The sequence below is a fragment of the Canis lupus genome, chromosome 14, assembly GCF_048164855.1.
Source record: "Canis lupus baileyi chromosome 14, mCanLup2.hap1, whole genome shotgun sequence".
NCBI classification, from domain to species: Eukaryota; Metazoa; Chordata; class Mammalia; order Carnivora; family Canidae; genus Canis; species Canis lupus.
This window is the reverse complement of record NC_132851.1, coordinates 58,497,289-58,520,172: the sequence shown is the minus strand read 5'-3', so window position 1 is coordinate 58,520,172 and position 22,884 is coordinate 58,497,289. Positions and strand designations below refer to the sequence as shown.

The 22,884-nt window shown below is 34.2% G+C and overlaps 1 protein-coding gene across 6 annotated transcripts in view; it reads left to right on the top strand.

Annotated features, from left to right (window-relative positions):
* The window catches only part of EPHA5 (EPH receptor A5), a 346,405-nt gene that overhangs the window by 29,166 nt on the left and 294,355 nt on the right, over window positions 1–22,884 (top strand). For all 6 annotated transcript variants that reach the window (XM_072775217.1, XM_072775223.1, XM_072775220.1 and 3 more), the window contains exon 2: window positions 4,722–4,786. In XM_072775217.1, the coding sequence (XP_072631318.1) occupies window positions 4,748–4,786 (39 nt within the window). In that variant the 5' untranslated portion in view covers window positions 4,722–4,747. The remainder of the gene's footprint in view (window positions 1–4,721; window positions 4,787–22,884) is intronic.

The window sequence follows — 22,884 nt, the reverse complement described above, 5'->3', positions numbered from 1 at the left end:
TGTTCTGAAAGTAAATTCTTGAAAAGCTTTTCTGTTTGTTCAAGAAAGCATTAAAATTATCAGTATGTAGTAATAAAAGTATACTTGATTATTTCTAATTAGTTTCACTTATAATCTATTATTTGGTTGGATAGATAACTTATTTTTACTTATTTAAAAGTTCCTGTATTAGTGAATTTTTTTTCCTATATTAACTTTAGGAATTTGTAATAGACTATATACTCATTGACCCCTGAAGAGTTGTTTCTCCTGGAGAATCAGTCTTCTTAATTACTGACGAGTATACCAACTAATATGCCCATCTTCATTGTAATTATAAAATAATGAGGGAAATGACCTTGAAGATTATCTTTCTGTTTAATAGTGTGGTTTTATTTTAAAATATAAATAATAGAATAAAAACATTTTCCATAAAATTTCTGATACCTAATTAATGTCTTCCAGAGTAACTGTGGTATCAAACATTCCCTCTAATTATATTCATTAGTGGCTTCTCCCAGACAAGTTTTAATTAAGTTGTACAATGAAGATCAATACTCATTGTGTATTCATTGCAATTTACAACAAGCATATATACTGTTCAGAACAATTTAATTACTGTAATTGTTGCACAGAAGATACTTAGTGACTGTGCTCCATTACTGCCAATCTCCCCTTTTAATAAATTCAGTAATGAAATCGGGTAATGAACTTCTGAAAATTCCCATTTATATATACCCTATGTCTAAACTTCTGCTTTTTTATGTAAGTAGTTTTAGTGGGGGGAATGGAGGCATTGATAATATCAGTGTCATAGTGTTTTTTCAAGCATGCTGTCATGAATGTTGACGAATTATTAGGGCATAAATAAGAATACTTATAACAACAGCTATATTAGTTATATGAAAAATGACTTAAGAGTGTTAGGTAATAAGAATAATCTATTTGCCCCTAAATACGATTTCAATTTTTATTACTCTTATTTCCTTAAATAATAGTATTTTAATTTATTAGGAATGCCTTCAAATATGCTAACTTCTATTAATGAGAATCATGCAAATGCTGTACTACACAATGAATGTGAAAGTGTATCATCATAGGGGTATACCAGGGATTCTTAACCCTGTCGTTAGTGAAATCTAAGCCAGATAATTCTCTAGTGGGGGGTGAGGGAGTTTTGCTGAGCATTGAGAAATGCTTAGCTGCATACCTGGTTTCTTCCTGTGAGAAGCCAGTAGCAAATACTCCTCCCATCCTCCAGTTTTGACAATCAGAAATGTCTCCAGACATTATCAGATGCCCATGTTGAGAGTCACTGGTGTATGTTGATACAGACACATCCTCCTGATCTGCCCACTGACCAAATGATTCATTAATAAGACAAACAGCAATTCAGCTCTTCTGAGTGCAGGCTTGGTTCATAAGGATGAGTCAAACATGGTATTCTTTTAAGTGAACAATACAATTCTGTGTATTCAGTGTTTTGGAGATCATAATTGGGTGCTAATAGACTATCTAGTAATAGTGCCTTATCTAGATTTAAGAATGAAGAAGAGAGATAGATGGCTTCTTAGAGAAAACAGTTCCTGAAATATGTTTTGTTGGACAAATGAAGTTAGCAGTTCAAAAAAGAGGAAGGACATTTAAGACAGCTAAAGTAGCATGTGCAGAACTTGGAGGTATCTGAAATCTAACATTCTCTATATTCTGATATCTGTACATCTATATATCTACATATATCCCTATATTTCTATCTCTATATTAATATCTCTACATATCTAACTATAATTTTAATTATTTTTCCTGAGGCATCAAATTCCAATTTCCTCTGAATTATATGAACAAAATTATAATATAGTAATTGGCAAGTAATTGCCTGAAACATCTAATTTTACTCTTTTTAAAATTTCCAATTTAGTAATCATATGCATAAGTATCTTCTTTGCTTTGTGAATTTTATGAAAACATCTGTTTCCAAAACAAAAACAATTTTGGACAGTTAGAGGGAAGTGACATACATGTATTTCTTATATACCTCCTAACCTATTTCTTTGAAGGAAAACGTTTGACAAGATCATCATTAGAAAGATAATGCACATTTTTATTGTATTTTCATATGTTTAGTAATATATGCCAATGTTGAAAATTCTTAATAAATGTATTAACAGCTAAGCTGGTATTTTGTATTCAGTTCATTTAATTTCACATACATATATGTGTGAAGCCAAAGAAGAGTTAAGAATAGTAATTTAGATTAAAGTTAATTCAAGTGAGGGCAACTAAATTTTAGAAAGAAAATTTTAGAAAGACATCTGGACTTCTGTTGGTAATAATGAATCTTTGAAGATGCACATGTTACTAAGAGGTCTACAAGGAATGTGGTGTTTCTCATGGCAGGCTAGTTATGAATTCCTAGAATTCCTATTCACATCAGTTTGCCACTGCAGGATTAAGTTCACTTCGACTGCCATCATAGTAAAAGGCCTTTAGCTTGCTGATTTGCTCTACTTTATCAGGTCTACACAGATATGTTGCTGCTCAATATCAAAGGTGAATCAAATGAATCATAAGGATGAATAAACATAATGATTTAGGTTCTGCACTCCCCTGGTATTTAGTCATGTCTAGACATAGCCCCAGTGTCCCAGAAAATCCAAAATGAGGACAAGGACATTTAAGTTTAATGTAGCTTTATTCCCATGGAAACTAGAAAAGCCAACAATAGAGTAAAAAGAGTATGGATCTAGATAAAAAAAAATAGATTTACTGGGATGACTGGTAGATTTGCAAGGTCAGGCAGTAATGAAACAGTTTGGTTTTTCTTTTTTTTTTTTTTTTGGTTTTCACTGTTTTAAACAATAGTTTTCAGCTAGGCCAATTTCTTCTAAAAAGAATAATCCAACAGATTATTTATTTTATTATTCTATAAAGCCACTCTGATATGTGTAGGCTAAAGATGATACAAACATTCTATAGACATGGACTGTTTTAGAGTTAAAGAGATCAGAATCTGAGTATATTAAATACACACACATCATAGAAGGCTGTCATATATATATGGTATTGAGTATATTTCTGTGTTTTCTGAAAGTTTTAAACTTGTGATTTATTTTTATGTAACCAGTATTATAGACTGTTAACGTAGTGTATGAGATATATATGTTTGCATATGTTACTTGAAATAAACCAATGGAAGGACGCCTTGGTGGCTCAGCGTTTGAGTGACTGCTTTTGGTGCAGGGTGTGATCCCAGGGTCCTGGGATTGAGTCCCATGTCGGGCCCCCTGAGGGGAGCCTTCTTCTCCCTCTGCCTATGTTTCTGCCTCTGTCTTTCTCTGTCTCTTATGAATAAATAAATAAAATCTTTTGAAAAAAAGAAATAAACCAATGGATAATGAGGCTTAAATGCATATAATTTCTATAGTAGGTAGAAAATTTTCATTTCAATTGTGATCCTAATTGCCTTGGTTGCAATAATTTTATCTTATATTTTCTTTTGGGAGTGTCGTAACACATTTCTCAGCCTATCAACTATTACGACTTTAGTACTCACTCTAGCTTTATACTTAAAGATAGAACCTTTTTTTTTTTTTTTTTTTTAAGAATTGGTAGCATTTCAAAGTAGTGGTTTTTGAATGTATGATAAGGAAGCTTCAGTAATCTCTGACTAGGGATAACCCAGTTGTTTCCCTTTTGGGTACTTACACCCTGCTCATTTATAGTGGTTTAGCTATCTGCTGGGCCAGGTAGATCACTTGGGATAGGCATAATAGGTTGGAAAAATAATGATCTGTGATCCAGGTCTGAAGCAGTTTGCCTACTCAGCATCCTATAAACTAGTTTAATTTGGGGGATGTAGGGAGGCGATCAGTAGATAAACCTGTTGAAGTATAAACAGTGTGTGTGTGTGTGTGTGTGTGTGTGTGTGTGTGTGTGTGACTGTGGGTGCATGTGTGTGTACACACGCTTTCATGGCTTCCTTTTGTAGTAATCATATTTAGACTTCCATTCTGGGAGTTCCAAATATTTTAGGATATCCAGCCATAGTTGAGGTTGCATTTCAAAAATGTAGCTGATAGTTCCCTAAGAAGCACATTGTGGACTATGGTTATTTGTAAGTAGAAGATATTTTTGGGAATGCAGTGGACACATAACTCTGGCAACAACCCTGAGAGCTGCTATAATTTTATTGGCTTGATGAGAGGTGTGTAAATTTATTTCTTAACTTGTAATTTGGATTACAGATTTTGGTTAATATCACAAAAAAATCTTATAAGCTTGGGGATAGTTTATTTCTATTCAATGTAAATTATTTGTTAATTGCTTCATAATACCTTTCCAGGAGAAAATATAATATATTTAGTCACAAATTTATGGCAGTTTAATCCCCAAATTGAGAGCCTTTTAAGGAGTGGCATAGTCCTTATGGTTTTCTATAGACCTTCATTTTTTTTTCTTTTCCTTTTTACTATTTTCCTTTAATTCTTGTTTGACAAAAAAGAACACTTAGAGTAATGACTTGTTTATGTATTTTTGTTGTAATTGTTCCCCAAATGTTTATTCAAAATTACTTGTTCTTCTGCATCCAAATAATGCTTTCATTAAATTATAACTCTTATGTTCATGATAATGAATACTTAATTTAATTCCAGTTATGTAAGAAATATGCACTTTAATAACGCTACAAACATAGTGATGCTTTTTTATACACTTGACTCAGTTTTGTGTTCTTTTTCTTTCAGTGAATTTATTGGATTCACGTACTGTCATGGGGGACTTGGGATGGATTGCTTTTCCAAAAAATGGGGTAAGCCTTTATGAAATTTTCCCTACAACTTAAGCTGAGTAGACATCATGTTAAATGGCACACATGAAAATTCACTGAACATATTTTGATTTGCTGTTATCCTGGGTATATTGAATAGGAAATAAAAGTTAATATGTCAATGACCAGTGTTGATTCAAACACAATTTATTTTCTATTTTATTCACTACATTGGGGAATGAAAATAATATAAGAAATTCCTTCAAATTTTCTGAGTTTAAAAGTTTCTCAGACTATCAAGTCAGTCATCAGTCAAAGGTTTTCTTTCAATTCTTGGCTTTTTCTTCACTAAAACCTTTCAGAAAAGGTGCTTCATTGGAAGAATTTTATAAACAGCAGTTGACTTTGCTAGTAGTTTATTTTACTGGTGTACATTAGAAATAAAATATTTTGGGCAAAAATTAGGTAAAGATGTTTTTAAACCAATATGCATATTAATGTATAATACTAACAATACATATTAAAAAGTATTCTATTATCTTCTGCTCAATTAAAAATACATCTATATTAGCAGATGGAAAATGAATGTAAGTAAAATATTCTGTCAGAATCATTATATCACAGAGAAAATATTAACTATATTGCATGACTATTATATTAAGAAAAATTCAGATTCTGAGAGATTTTTATTATCTGATAACTTTAATATTTAACTATCTTTTAATTTTCAGACTCATACTACCCAAATTCATTATAGAACCATTTTGTGGCAAGGACAAATAATATTCTTCAATACTCAATTTTGAAAAAAATAACTTAAGCAATTTGAATATTTAAAACTTTATAGTATAGTGTATATATTTAATTCATTTAGAAAATTAGTCACACTAATAATAGTTCATGTGACTTCCAAGGTTAATTTCGGTTTAATTAAGTAATCTAATATTGTCATGACCCAAACAGTTAAAACTTATTTTTTTTTAATTTGATGAGAAAATCAGGTATGTTATTTAGTCCCTAACAAAGAAAATTATTATGAAGGTAAAACAGATGGTATCAGTTGTTCTAATTCATAATTTATATGCTAACATCCTAATCTCAGTGTGATTTCTCTTCTTTCATAACATGGTATCTCTTTTTGGTTATCAAAAATTGTGGTTGCATTTAGATATATATCATAAATAAAGTATATTCATTTTTTAAGATATTAGGACATAACTATAAGCCAAAGGGGGAAAGAATATTACCAAGTAGATCTAGCCAGTGCCAACATACTGGTGTATATTCTGTTAGTCTGGCTCTTTTTTATCCTTCTTATGTTCTTTTTTCTTTTCTGTTTACCTCCTTCCACCCTTCAGCTCACATCATTTTCTTTCTTTGATCTATCATCACCCTTGTACAGGTAGAGGGCTGGTTAATATCCATCTATGAGAACCTATAGCTATATATTGTACTCTGCATTTTTTCACATACCAAAAATGATTTGTTACATAAATATTTTAAATTGCTCTTTCTCGGAAGATGGCTAATAGGTGGGGTTAAAGTTAATTTTTAAAAAAATCATATCCCCTTTGAATTTAGTTTTGTGTGTCTCCTCTTTCTATTCAAAAGTTAGTCAGAAAAGGTTTGGTTGAATGCATCTTTGAAGGCGATTTGTAGTTGCTTTTGCAACTAAAGAAGTTTGGGGGAGATTACTCAATTTTGTACAGGAATTTCGTATAAAACAATTGCTTCCTTTATAACAACATAGTCCTTTCATATCTGGAATGAGCTCTTTTCATTCTAACAACTTTGTGCTTTTACTTTTTGTTACAATTGTTAGTACACTATTGATTTTGTTCAGTTTTATCTTTTTTAATTTTTTAAATTTAATTTTTGTTTTATTTTTGAAAAAGAGAGAGAATGTGTGAGCGTGGGGAGGTGGGTGGGCAGAGGGAAAGAGAGGATCTTAAGCATCTCCACACCTGGACACAGTGCAGAGCCTGACATAGAGCTCGATCCCATGATCCTGAGACCATGACCCGAGCCAAAATCAAAAGACCGGTGCTTAACCAACTAATCCACCTAGTGTCCCTTGTTCAGTTTTTTAAACAATGAATTTCATTTTCAACATTCTTGCAATGTTTTATGTTTCTTTTGTCATTGCTATGCCTGATGTTAATATTAAAGAAAAAAAATGTGCAACTGTCCAAGTATATACTTGTCCACACTTATCCAAGTGTACAGAACGTAGGTGTTTTTACTTTGTGTTATGTCACTCAAATACAAAATAAGGGAAATTTAGAAATTACATTTTAAAGAAAATGAATATTCGAAGTGTAATTCTAATTAGAATTAATTAATATATAATTCTATTTTTAGTAAGCTGTGCCCTTTGTAATTAGATAGGCAATCTAATTCTAAGTGAAATATAGATCAAAAGCCATGCCATCAAAAACTGTGGAGTTAAGGTTCTCCATAAAAGCCATGAGAGAACTGGCAAATATCATCAGAATCAATTTTCTAGAACTCCAGAAATTAACCAGTCTTGGAGCAATACAGGGAACATTTATTCAAGAAAAATAGTGGAATCTTATTAGAACAGCAGCACTAGCTTTAGTATTAAAAAAAAAAAAAAGGAATATATTAGGTAAAAATTTTTACTATTTATTGGAACTGGATATTTCCTTTTTTTTCCCTTTCTTTTATTTTATTTTAATAGCTTTAGCATTTTAAGGTGCCTTGTGTTCTTTCCTGCCCCTTTAGCTGTGAAGTAGCCTTGAAAAGCCAAAAACCTGCTGTCAAGGTAAAAAGCAGCAGGCTAGCAGGCACTGGAGCCATGGAGTGGGGACAGGAGAGTCTTCAAAGACCTGATCATAGGGAATTGTCATTATTTGATCTGATAGCTTCCTGGAAGACTGTTTTTGTAAGGCTATTTTGATTGATCTGACTCAGAGCTCCCCCAGTCTGAAAGCCTTTATTATATACTAAGTAAATAGGAATATTTTTTTTCAAACTTTAGGCCTTAGGAATAAATATTTTATTTATTTACCCCAAATCTGCACCTAAGAATTGGGCAAGTATTTAAGAGAAACACTGTTATCCAATCCTTAAAGTCATGCACTTCTTAGAAGCAATCATTGCTCCTATGATACTTTTTCTATGCTTGTTAGCTCCTGGGTTTTTTATAGCTACCTCATATTTACTACTCTGCAGTGTTTCTACAAGTTGGCACAGGTCCTGACATAAAAGAGAACTTCAGTAAACATGTATTGTAAGGATAATTTACTTTATTGTTTTTAAATTTATAAAATGGAGCACAACTTACTGAGATATAGTTTTGCATAAAGATTTAAAAAACAGAACTTGGCACAGTTTTGGCCCTCAATAGCTATTCTTTCTTTGACCTTCTACTACATTTCTATTCTCCTTATACCAAGAGATTATCTATTTTTCCATATAAATATATCCATTTGAATTCATTGTTAGCACTTCAAGATTGAGAAATTTCACCCGAAATCTGAATTTCCAGCTTCTTTGTGTAATTGGAAGTTTCAGAATGCTGGAACCAGCAGCCTAATACGACCTCAACAACTGAAAGCTAAATGAAGTTTGCTGTTTTGTGAGGGTACAAATTATCCTCTTTGGCTCAATTTCCATTTAATATTCTTATTTAAGTTGCCAGTCTGTAATGTTAGCAGTATTTTAGAGTCTATTTTTTAAAAGATTTTATTTATTTATTCATGAGAGACACACAGAGGGAGCGAGAAAGGCAGAGACACAAGCAGAGGGAGAAGCAGGCTCCATGCAGGGAGCCTGATGTGGGACTCAGTCGCTGGTCTCCAGGATCACACCTTGGGCTGAAGGCGGCACTAAACCACTGAGCTACCCGGGCTGCCCTAGAGTCATTTTTAAATAAGGTTAAATCATGGGGGCGCCTGGGTGGCTCAGTGGGTTAATGGACCAACTCTTGATTTCAGCCTAGGTCATGACCTCAAGGTTGTGAGATTGAGCCCAAGTCGGACTCTATTCTCACAGAATGGAGTCAGCTTGTCCCTCCCTTGCCTGTTCCCCCACATGTGTGTGTCTGCACGTATGTGCATTCTGTAAATAAATAAATAAGTAGATAAATAAATAAAATCTTTTAAAAATACTGTACAATCATCAGGGGTTTCTTTTGTTTCAGGAGGGTCTTTAAAAGAAATCTCTAATTATTACATACTGAGTTGTTTTTTTCCTAGATTTTGAGTACTTCATCTAAATCAGGACACACATTGTTTGAATTTGGATTTCAGCATGCGCTCTTTAACCACAGTATACGAGAGACACCATATGTGTATGCACATGCACTTCATGCACACACACTTCATGACAGTAATTTATACTCTCCTTCCCCTTTTTTAAAAAATCTGAACATATCTAGAAGTACTATGCTATATCGAGGTTTGCTTTTTATGCAAATTTTCCACATTCATTCATTCAACAGATATGTATTGAGCACTAAGTATGTGTCAGTGACTTTTCTAAGCACTGAGATATAGCACTGAAGAACACAGAAGTCCTTGACATCCTGGAGCTCAAGGAAGCATTATTATCTTTAGAATGAGTAATCAAAGTGTGTTAGAACAATGTGGTGGGTGAAATGCTTTCTAGTACTTTCTTTACTTTCTATAAATGTACAAAAGTGGCAGAGAGGTGACAGTATTTGCTCAAGGTGACTCTGTGTCACACTGGGAAGAGAACGTATATTATATTTGGTGCACTGTGGTGTCATATCACTGTTTCTAATTGTCTTCCTATGAAAAAAATACTTCTGCAAGTACATAAATCCATTCAGTACTAACAATGACAATGCAAAAAAGATACTTAGTATGCTTCTTGTGGATGAGGGAAAGGAGGTTCAGTAAGGGTAAGTGAATTGCCCAAGGTTAGGCAGCTGGTAAGAGACTGATTCTATTTCAAGCCCAGGTCTTCCAGGAGACTGATTATTTTAAACCAGAGGCAAAGTCCTCCAAACAGTTAGGTCTCCAGAGACATGACTAGGTTTTGGATGGTGCCCAGATTTCTAGTTTATAAAAAGAGGATTGATGCTGAAAAGGAAATTCACCTTTAAAAAGTTTTAAATGAGCCAGAGTTGGTTATGTTCTATTCATTGCCAAATCATAAGTATTTGAAAAAATGTATAGCACATAGGTGCAAAAGTATGCTGCATTTGTTATATTGTGTGTATATAAAATGTGTATATACCTATACATATATAAACACAGGTAGATCATTAAAAGGATGAATTAACTTGACTCCTAGCTATACCTGTAATCCACTATTGTTTTGAGGACCTCCATGAATCTTAGCTTTCCTAAGGGCTAGGTGGGACTGTATGGCTACTCTATCATTAGTCTCCCAGTGTTGTTTTTAGGATAATATAGGATAATCTGTTTCAATGCGCCACTTGATCCCTAAAGGATCAAAGAAATAGAGAAGACTTTGGTTAATTCAAAAGCTGCTTCTCTATTACTGCTTCCAAATATATCTAGAGGGGATCTGTTGGTGGCTCAGGGGTTTAGCGCCTGCCTTCAGCCCAGGGTGTGATCCTGGAGTCCCTGGATCGAGTCCCACATCAGGCTCCCTGCACCCTGCATGGAGCCTGCTTCTCCCTCTGCCTGTGTCTCTGCCTCTCTCACTCTGTGTCTCTCATGAATAAATAAATAAATTCTTAAAAAAAAAAAAGAAAAAAACCAAATATATCTAGAAAGCAACACTTTGGTAGTTATTATTTTTTTTATTTTTTATTTTTTTGGTAGTTAAAAGCAGTAGCCATTCACCTATCTTTGGTATTTGACTGTTGAATGAAGTCATTAGACTTCAAGGATTTTCATCTCCCAACAGCCTATATCATGAGACTCAATACTCTAATGTCACTTTGGATAAAATTAAGGGAAAGGGTTGTAAACTCAAAAAAAAAAAAAAAGTTTTTTTCCAGAATGCTTTTAATTAGAAACAGAAACAAAAATAAGCAAAACACAGATTGTTGTAAAATATACATAGTCACACTCTCAATTCTAAACTCTACTGCTTATTTGAATAAGATTTTTTTTCCTCCAGAGCACCTATCATTAATTTTCTATATTGAGGTTCTAAACCTTTTCAGTCTCAACCTATTAGGAGGACATAATTTAACTGCAACAATGATTTTTAAGAATAAGACTGAGGGATCATAAAGAGGCCTTGAGGTTTTTTTTTTTTTTTTTAATTTCATGATGGATTGGATTCTATTGTCATCCTTGTATTTTTTAGTGTTTCCATAAGATTTTATTTTAAAATACTTATAAATTTTATAACTATTTTAATTTTTTAAATGAATAGACTTTAAGAGAGAAGTTTTAGTTTTACAGAAAAATGAGCAGAAAGTATGGAGAGTTCTGGGGTACCTTGGTGGCTCAGTTGGCTAGGTGTCTGCCTTCAGCTCAGGTCATGATCTCTAGGTCCTGAGATCAAGCCCCACATCAGGCTCCCTGCTCACTGGGGAGTCTACTTCTCCCTCTGTACTCCCTCTCTTTCTTTCTAAACAAACAAACAAACAAACAAATAAATAAATAAATAAATAAAATCTTTAAAAAATGTATGGAGAGTTCCTATATACCATTTCAATATCCTCCTCACTATTTCCACTGTTATTATTGTATTGCTTTAGTGTGTTATATGTTTTACAATTGATGAACCAACATTGACACATTATTATTAGTTAAGGGCCATGGTCTCTGTTAGGGTTCACTCTGTTTTACATTTTGTTGGTTTTGACAAATACAGAATGATATACATATACAATTACACTAGCATACAGATTGGTTTCACTGCTCTATCTCCTGTGCTCCACCTATTTATTCCTAGCTCCCTTTCTCCCTCTTTCTTTTCTAACCCCTGCCAAACACTGATCTTTCTACTGTCTCCCTAATTTTGCCTTTTCCAGAATGCTGAGTAGTGGAATTACACAGCATATAGCCTATTCAGCTTTGCCTCTGTCACTCAGCAAGATGCGTTTAAGGTTCTCCCGTATCTTTTTTGTGGATTGAGAGTGATATATTTTTTATCATAGAATATCTATTTTTTGATACCCAATTTGGGACTTTTGGAATTCACATTGTCCTATAATTATAAGAACTCCCTTTTCGCAAATCTTCACTTTCCCAGAAAATGGCATGTATAGTAGCAAATTCCACATCTAGACTAGAAAAAGATAAGCAAAACCTTTAAGATTGTATTTTTTTTCTCTAAAGGTAGAAGTCATATTGTATATAAATCCCATTTCAATTAAAATCGTGAAAGTATTTAGAATAGATGAACAAACTTCATAGTAATCCGCTTATCCCAATTTTCTGATTGAATCATTTGGTTGAATAACAGTGGAACCAATGAACTCTTTCTCAAATAATTATTTTCTAGGGGCGCCTGGGTGGCTCAGTTGGTTAAGCATCTGACTCTTGGTTTCAGCTCAGGTCATGAATTCATGGTCACATGATCTCAGAATCCTGGGATCTAGTCATGTGTCAGCCTCAGCGAGGAGTTGGCTTGAGATTCTCTTTCTCTCTCTTCCTCTGCCCCTCCCCTACTCTCTTGCTGTCTCTCTCTAATATAAATAAATAAATGCAAAAAATACAATAATATAAATAAAATAGCTATTTTCTCATTTAAGACTTTCGTCCCCCCCCCCCCCGCTTTTTTTCTTCCCTTAAATCGTCAATCTTGTATTCATAGCTTTATCAGCCTATCTGTGCACACCCTGAAGATGTGTTTTCCTTCCTTTTAATTACATTAAATTTACTTTAGTCATCTTCTGGAGCATTTAATATTGATTAATCTATATACTCTAAGCATGGATGTAAACAACATTGTTTTCTGAAAAATTTTAGCAAGTATTTTCAGGACTTTTTCTCAGGAGAATAAAATTAATGGTCATGATGTTTGTTTAGAGCAGATTATGCTCTTACATCTTAGAAATTCCACTATTGCTCTTTTTTTTTTTTTTACATGTTTTTCTTACAAAAGTTTACAAGATACACCTGCCTCCTTTGCTTTAGTGGAGCCTGCCATTTCCCCACTGAGTTCTCTGTACTTCCTGTGGCACACAATGGGCAAGCCACCATATTCCCCTGGGCATCACTTCTGAATTGTCCTGCAAGGTCTTCTTTTATTTTTACTGTCTTCTCTTTCAGTCAAATAAACTAGACTTTACTGTGAAATATTTTCTTTTGCTGATCATAGCAGCTCTTAGAATCATTTGCAATAATTTATTCATTTGAAAAAGATTTCAGAATATTGACTTAAATCATATTTGTAATAAAATAGAGACAGGGTAATGGGCTCTCTGCCTGGGGGAGAAAGAATGAGCAATAATATTCCATACAAGATGCTTCAAAACAGGAGTTTATGGTTTTCCCTGTTTTAGTGCCACTTTGTTCTGTTTTCTGAATTTTTTGAGCTAGGGAACCTGTGTATTTACTTTTGAAGTTGAAAATAACTCAGGTTTCGATTATTCAAAGTGGCCTGTGAATATATTGTTAGTGTTTTATGTGTATTCACTTGAATCCAGAAGAACTTAAGCTGGATTTTCTGTTCTGAATCACAGATTTACCAAAAGTGTGGCAGGGGGTGGGGGAGGGTTGTGAATGATTCACTTTCCCCAAAATTAAAGGCAAAGGATGAGAGAAGTATTTGAACACTGATAATCTCTTTTATCAGGGTAAGTTTTGCCAGAATCTTATTTTGGCTTTGCTTTCCACTGAAGGAGAGGAAAGATAATGACGAGCATTGAGGCCCACACTGAGCATGGAGAGGCTAATAAAGATTAACGTAATGCTGAAGTGGGTAAAAAAGAACACATTAGTGGATATAGAAAAGTACTTTATTTGGACAGTGATAGAAAATAATTCTAAAGGGAATGGATATTATACTATATAATGCAAATGCCAGTATAATGAAGAACAATCCTGTTCCAAAGTAGCTTTGTATTCATTATTTTTTAGAAAAACAAAAAGAACACCCAACCCGTAAGGTAATTAAGATAAATAATTTAAGGAATTCAAGATCGTCATTAAGCATACACTGAAGTTTAGAAGAAGCACAATTTTGCATTTAGATTTCCCACATGGAACCTTAGCAATTATGAAGAAAGTTCTTTAAAATGTCCAGCTCTGCCTTGGCATATAAGACAAATTTAGTCTTTGACATACGCAGTTATATTGAATGAATTAGCAATAGTCACAGTATATTCCTGCAAAATGGTATTGAGACATGCTTGTAATATTTATTTATTTATTAGGTATCACTTTACTTGTTCAAAGTCGCTATAAAATAATTACAAATATTTTCTTCTTTAGAGGCTCTCGAAACACTTTCCCACATTATAAAGGATACTCACAAATATAAACTGGAGAATGGGGATCCCTGGGTGGCGCAGCGGTTTGGCGCCTGCCTTTGGCCCAGGGCGCGATCCTGGAGACCCGGGATCGAATCCCATATCAGGCTCCCGGTGCATGGAGCCTGCTTCTCCCTCTGCCTGTGTCTCTGCCCCTCTCTCTCTCTCTGTGACTATCATAAGTAAATAAATAAAAAAAATTTAAAAAAAAAATAAATAAACTGGAGAATGACCTTATCCATAAACTACTTTTGTTAATCCTTCCTCAACCTACCTGAAATCACCTAGCTAAAGGCTTCATCCTTCACACCATAGTGTAAGTCCTACTTCGGCAGAAAAGTATGGCTCTAAGATTAATTATTTTCCTCCCTGTTAGCAAATCGTGCTGTGAAATCCTTCTTCTTCCTCCATCTCAACCCCATCTCCTTTTTCCTCCAGATTGAAGTGTGTATAGCTATGTTATCCATACTCAACACCTTGTCTAGTTTTGTACTGAAACACTTAATTCTTCCCATTCATTCCTTTTTTGTTGGCTTTTTCTATTGGTCTGTATAACAAGCAGGGAGTGTAAATGTGAACAGTTTCAGATCATTTCTAAAGAGTCACATACAAGTTACTGTCACCTTGCCTGTGATGTGAGACACCTGTGCACACACTTGCATCAGTCATTTCCCAATATTGTTTCCACCTGTTTCATATTGGGTCCTCATAGTTCCCTTTTCCTCATTATGTACATGAGGATTTCTAGGTTTCTGTCTGTATTTTCTTTGCCAAATGATGTGATACATGTGAAACCTGGACCTAAAATCCTTTTCCTTCTGAAAAAAATGTTCTGCTCTCATTGCTCTTTGTACCAGTTTCCATATGTGAGTATGATGATTTTTTTTTTTACTCCCATCTTCCCATTCATTAATGAAGATGTTAAATAAAACTGGGCCTTGCAGAGGTCCCCAGGGTCCAAATATTGGGTATTTTTCTAAGTAGTTTGATTGCTGTTTATCATAATCTTCCCCCCCCACCATTCTTCAGCTGTTTTCAATTCATGTGACAGTGCTCCCATACAAGTCAATTTGAATTAATTTTGCAAGCAAAATGCTTTATGGTTCTGAGTACATAATCTCCCTCTCCCACAGAGAAAAAATATACTGTAATCATCCAGCATTCCTGTTGATTATTTCCATTAAAGGCAGCAGGGGGAGAGAGAATGCTCAAGACTCCTCTCATGTTTAAAGTTTTTGAGGCTTTTGCTATTCATTGCCTTATTCTTTCTCACCCTCCCTCTCTCTCTCTTTTTATTTTTTTTATCTTTTTTTTAATTTTATGCTATTCATTGCTTGCACTAATGCAGAATGTGATGGTCCAGACTGCTCAGCCTGGAATCTCTGTCTGCTGGAGCCTAGCCACTGCAATCCTGCAATCCTTGTGATCTTACACCCCACCACACGTTCTCCCAGATGAACTAATTTCTCTCTTTTTAACTCCTCAAAAGATTCATATAAATTTCTACCTCTAGCATTTTGCACAAATTGCTTGTATTGCTTTACCTCCCACCCTCCATATAACCCATCTTACTGCTAATCATATTCTTCAAGGCCAGCTGAAGTTATAAAACATGAAATCTTTCATTACCACTCAGGACAGTGACTACTTTCTAGCCTGAATCAATATAGCACTTATTGTGTATTGAATACACTAAAATTTAGACATTTTAGATTTGCCTATTTTTTGTGTGATATTGTAAGTTTCTTCAGTGTAAAGACTTGTCTTTACCTCTAGCATGTCACCTGATGCCTTGGATGTAACTTTAGATTAACTATATCTGTTACTGGTTGATGAATAAGTAGGCATCTGAATCTTAAGGAACTGATGGTTGTTTGGACCCAAAAGGCTGCATATTTTTGGGTAAAAATAGAATAATGGAAAGAGACATCAAAGTGTGCATTTAGGGGTTCTAATTCATTTTGTGTCATGCTAATTCACTTTGTGTCATGCAACCCTGAGCCAAGATTATTTAATTATGCAATTTATTTTACCAAAAGACTAATATATACCAAGCACTGAGATTACATTGTTAAACAGGACTCAGTTCCTCTTCTATACAAACAGACAAGTTTGAATGACATCACCTAGAGTTGGGAAATACACAGCCTGTACAAACATATGCACACTCTGGGGTCCTTTCTCTATTGGGCTCAATCCAAATTACTAATATATGTACATATTGGCCTCCTTAGAAGCAGTGTAGTTGACATGGAGACTTTGAAAACAGTTAAGCTAGATTACAAATCTGGCTCCACCCCTATTACTAATGTGTAGCAAATTGGTTAATCTCTGTATCTCTATTTCCCTCTTCTGTAGATTATGTATAAAATTTCCTACTTACCAATGTTCTTATAAGGATTAGAATGAGGTAACTGCAAAGTTTAGCACACTGCCTGGCCTTTATTAAACAGTGTGTAGGGTTGCTATTACTCTTTATCTTGGTTTCTGTTCTTTTTTGTTCTTATTTTTATTTTCCCCAGGAAATACTTATTAACTGATATGTTTATAATGTTATTATGTCTTGACCATTATCTTACTATGTATATTTGAACTAAATTTTTCTGAATACTTAAAGATGGAAAAATATACTCACTTGTTAAATAAAGCATCAAGATTCTTTATTAATGAAGACTTAAGTGGTTTTACCAAAAGTCACCTGGCCATTTATATGGTAGTACACACATAAAGTTTTCTAAAACATTTGTTTTCACTGATGAACACTTGACATTCACAAAACAAAATAGGAATGTGCACTAATTGTAGCAAGAAGCGAAAATTCACAGTGAAGGGAGAAAACAATTATCAAAAACAGAATGATCATTTTGTACATTGATGTGTAATATGTTTTGAATATTTGTGTCCTCATGAAAATTCATATGTTGACATCCCAGTGCTCCATGTGATGGTATGAGGAGGTAGGGCCTTTAGGATGTGCTTAGGCCATAAAAGTGGAGCTCACATGAATGAGATCCGTGCTCTAATAAAAGAAATGCCACAGGGATCCCTGGGTGGCGCAGCAGTTTGGCGCCTGCCTTTGGCCCAGGGCGTGATCCTGGAGACCCGGGATTGAATCCCACATCAGGCTCCCGGTGCATGGAGCCTGCTTCTCCCTCTGCCTATGTCTCTGCCTCTCTCTCTCTCTCTCTCTCTCTCTCTCTCTCTCTCTGTGACTATCATAAATAAATAAAAAAAAAAGAAATGCCACAGAGCTAGCAAGCCCCATTCTGTTATGTGAGGACACAGTGGGAACTCTGAGACCTGAAAGAGGTTCCTGATGTGATCATTCTGGCAACACATTCCAGACTTCCAGCCTCCAGAACTGTAAGAAGTGAAAGTCTGTTGTTTAAAACCCACCCAGCCAGTGTCTATTTTGTAATAGCATCGTGGACAGATTAATACAGCAGCCTAAAACAAATCTATGAAAATTTAACACTCTGAAAATTTAAAACTCTGAGGAAAGATATATGTATCTTTACTCTAGAGCAGGAGTACAATGATATACCGAATAAATATTCTCTATTTTCAGAACAACTTAGGTGTCGTTTTGCTTTTTCTCTTAAGTAGGATATAGGGAAAATATTTCATTTGAAAATTATTAAATAAAATATTATGCTTATAATAATAATTTCCAAAGAAGTATTTTCACTTTGTAAATTGCCCAGATAATTAAAGCTGATTCAGCTATTTATTATTCCATTGATCAAATTTTAGTTGGTTTCAAATAATATCAACAAACTTTAGCTAGTTTAAGAGAAAGAACAGAATTTATGGTTAATTCAGAAAACCCAAGGTCAATTGAATTCTTGAAATAAGGAAACCAAGTGACGGGGCAAGATCCCATGAACAGGGCAGTGGTTGCCCCCTCTTTCTCTCTGTCTCTGATTCCTGGTTCTGACCAGTTATTTCTTCATTCTATCTGTAAACCAGGTTTTTTTAGTTCACTTTGCACGTGGTTTTCCCAGAATTCTAAATTTGATCTCCTGTATTAAAAAGACAAAACTTCAGACTGGAAGTGTTCCAAATTCCACATAGAGGGAGTTTGATGGGTTCCACTTGGTTCATCTGTCCATCACTTTTGCAAACATCTCTAGCTAGGTTGAGGGAGAAGGATAAAATTGTGTAGTAAAAATGCCACTGTGGCTGTTGGTGACTATCTCTATGATAAGGAGAGTAGCTTAAAGAGTATCTGGGCTCCATCTCAATTTGTGCCTCTTAGGAATTCTGATAAGGAAGCATTTCTCTCAATATAAAGTTGTGTTTTCATTAAAAAAAAATCTGTTATAAAAAATAATCACTAATGTGAAATATTTTATTCTAAAAATTTACAGTGAAGTTAGCCATTTCAGTACATAATTTCGATCACGTCTATAAAGCCTGATTTCTACAATACACAAGAATTTTACTCAGCATTCAATATTTTGTTGGAGTGGTCTACTTGATTTATTTAAGCTCTATTAGGTATTTAGTTGGTCTATTTGATTTATTTAAAATTTTAGTGTTACTTGTCCCACTTTTCTTAAATTTGGGGCTTCATTGTAGTTACTGATTCAATATTTTTTGATTCTCATCATTCTTTATATTTTAATTTTAATTGAAGTATGGTTGACATATAGTATTAGATTAGTTTCTTGTGTGCAATGTAGTGATTCAACAGTTATATACATTTTGAAATGCTCACCCAATATGTGTATTGCAGTATTATTGACTATATTCTCTATGCTGTATGCATCATTCTTTTCTGTAACACAAATATCTCTGTGCTTCCATGCTACTTTGGCTGCATATTTTTTGTCTACATAAAATTATTATCAGTAGGCATAAACTAATAGCATCCTATTAGCTCATTGTTTCCTTAGAGCTTAAGAAAATCACCGCTCGTGATTGCTGACCTGTTTTTGAAAGTCCCTGTGCTGCAACTAAAGCCTAGTTTCTCACTTATGAGCAAGTTGCAGATACAAATTATAAAAACAAAAAACAAAAGAGTGTTCTTTAAAAATGAATTTATATTTCCTGAAACTGTGAAAACCACCACCACAAGAACAGTGGCAAGAACAATATAACAAACAATAATGGTAACAATTTGTGAGATTATCCCAACTTTAATTATCTCAGTTTACTCATGTATTAAAAAATAATTGTTGGCAGTTTTGACGATTCTTTTAATGACCACATTTTGTGCTTTTATGGTTCTGAGTTTGATTTGAAATCTGCCAGAATAAGTGATAATAATATGTACAAAGATATTAGCACCAAGAATTAGTTCATTGTTGGAATTTGTGTAAATCTAATGCGATAAATCCTGTGGTTCTAGGTGGGGTAGTCAAGTCTGAGAACTGAGGTGTGAATTCGTTGAAATTTGAAAATTTAGGTACTGCTCTGTATTGAATGTTTTTGTTACCTCCCTCCCATTCATATGTTAAAATTCCTAATGTGATGATTTTAGGAGGTGATACTTTCAGGAGGTAATTAGGTTCAGAGAGTGAAGCCCTCAGGATGGTAATAGTGCCCTTATAAGACGAAGCAAGGGAGAGAAGTCTGTCTGTCTCACTTCCTATCTATATCCCCCTCTCTGTCTGCCATATGAGAATATAGCAGGAAGGTGTCTGTCCTTTTGTAAGCCAGGACGCAGGCTCTCCCATACATGATCTGCTGGAGCCTTGATCTTGCACTTTCTAGCCTCTAGAACTCTGAGAGATAAGTATTTGTTGTTAAAGCCATCTAGTCTATAGTAATTTGTTACAGAACCTGAACTAAGACAGGTGCCAATTTGTATTTATCTAAAGGAGTCATAAGGTTTTTTTTAAAAGACTTTATTTATTTATTCATGAGAGACACAGAGAGAGAGAGAGGCAGAGACACAGGCAGAGGGAGAAGCAGGCTCCATGCAGGGAGCCCGACGTGGGACTCGATCCCAGGACTGCAGGATCAGACCCTGGGCCGAAGGTGGTGCTAAACCGCTGAGCCACCCAGGCTGCCCGAAGTAATAAGTTTTAATGTGGTCAGACACAAAGAGCAATGAGAATCATGGGAGATTGATCTCTCTCTCTCTCTCTCTCTTTCTCTCACTGTCTCTCTTTCTTTCTTTTGATCAAACTACACATTCCATAAAGTGAATATGCATTTAATAAACAAGACAGACTTTTAGGCAAATAAATTAAGGGGGACTAGAACTTCTGAATTGATGCCCAGTACATCTCAAAGTAATGTTTTACTAAAGATTGAAAAAGGAAATAAATGTGTTAAGCCAAAGAAATTCTATACTCAAATAAGTTTGGGAAATATTAAATTAAATGGAATTAAACAGTTTTCTCTATAGGCTGCATTATACTAAGCCTTTAACGTATTAATGGCCATGGAGGTTATCCCACATTTGATCAGGAAACATTTTATGCGCTGTCTCAAGAACATCTTTGTGAAGGATGTTTAGTGGAACACAGTTCAGGAAACATTTTATTCAAGTAAAGAACTTCTTTTAAAACTTACCTGAATGCAGTGATACAGAGAAATAGGAGTAAGGGAATATGATTTTCTCCTTTATCATAATGCCATATGGAACAGTGCTATGAACCATTTTTCTACACATGACTGGAAATTTTGTCTAAGGCACCATAATAACAACTAGCTAGTCTGCCACTGAAAATTACAGCCTACACACAGTTGGATGGGCCACATTAGGCTTATTCTACATTCATACTAAAGAGACACAGTGAGCTTGGCATGCAAGCTACTGTTGGAGATTTCAGATCCATGGTCAGTGAAAGAAATTCCCTCTTCATTTACATAAATGAGAAACTAAATAATTTATTTAGCTCATGTTTTTAATTAAACATCTATATAATCTCATCTTTTGCTCCTTGGTAGGACAAAGAAAGAAACTGAAAAATCCCATGGAAAGTTCTATTGACTTCATGTCTTGTAAAAATAGTGTATACTGCATCACACATGCACAGGTGGATTTTCTAAATAAAATTTGGATTTGAAATTGTATGATCTTGCATATAACCTTGAAATTATGATTTTGGACTTAAGTCCAAAAGTCTTGATATAGTTGTGGGTTTATGTATTTATCAGTTTGTCCAACAAATATTTATCCAACAAATCATTTGATGTAGAATTATACTTGGTACTCAGGATGCAGACATATAACAGACATTAACTTTAAAAAAAAAAATAAGTGTTAACACTGGAGATTACATCATTCTACAATTGAATAGATAAAACAATTCAAGTCTTGTAAAGGTTTTTAACATTGAAATTTAAAACTCTAAAATCAGGGATCCCTGGATGACTCAGCGGTTTAGTGCCTGCCTTTGGCCCAGGGCATGGTCCTGGAGTCCTGGGATCAAGTCCCACATTGGGCTCCCTGCGTGGAGCCTGCTTCTCTCTCTGCCTGTGTCTCTGCCTCTCTCTCTGTGTGTCTCTCATGAATAAATAAATAAAATCTTTAGAAAAATAAAATAAAAAATAAAACTATTCAGATAAATGATATTTAAATATTCAATAAAAATAATGAAGTAGATAATAGTGCTATTTTCTATGGACTTTGGGAAACAGGGAGTTATTCTTATATTTAATGATGTATTAGATATCTACTGCAGTATTTATCAAACCTTAGATGTTCAAAAATATTTTTTGTTATTGCAGTAAATTGATGTTTTATTTCTCCCCTGCCAATGGCAAATTTAAATATCAAGTCATGTTTTACATAATGCCTCTTTTCAAAATGTAAAATTGTTGCTCAAATATAACTTAGCTATATATGATATTCAGTTAACATTTATTGAAGCACATTATTTAAATAAATATTAAAATAACTGCTAACAGATCCACATCCTAGGATCCAGATGTTGGCCATGTCAATTGGTGATTCCAAAACCAGGTTCACGTTATTTTTTCATGTAGCTACAACCACAGCAACAAGGAGATTTTTAAATTTAGCTCCTTTTTTGCAATGGCCTCCTTTTGTGAATTAGGTCAAGTAGGTCAGTTACTAAATCTTTCTAGAGATGAGAATACTGACTTACTCATAGGAGAACTGGGAGAGAAATATTAAGCACTGTTTAAGTGCTTGATATCTTAATATTTCTAAATGTCATAGTTGGCATCATTTGCTAACTGGAGAACATAACAGCTTGCTTTCTTTGTTATATACTATATGATTGCATCTGCACATGAAATGAGGTGAAAATCATTCATAGATGTGTGTTACCTATATAGTCATGTAAAAAGACAAGTGATCATTTTATATATTTTATATAATAAATTGGCAATGTCAGAAAAAAATAGATTCATAAGGGACGCTGCTCTCTATATGCCTTTCACTTGTATTATCTCAGTCTATTGATACACTTAGTGGATTTTGCCCTATAACATATCTATGTACTTTTTTTACATTTTTTATATAGGAGAGCACATATGATCAATTTTACTTAGTTCCATTATAAAGGAAAACCTTGTTTTCTTGATTATCTAAATCTTAAAACCATTAGTGCTGTACTAATCAGAATAATCATGTACATTAAACATTGAAATCTGAGGTGGTCATTTCATCTATGCCAATTACTATTTTTAAACAACAGTTATTTTTATTTTAAAAAATATTTTTTAAAATAAATATTTATTTATGTATTTGAGAGAGAGAGAGAGAATGTGTTCACACAAGGAGAAGGGGGGTAGAAACAGATTCCTCCCTGAGCAGGGAGCCCTA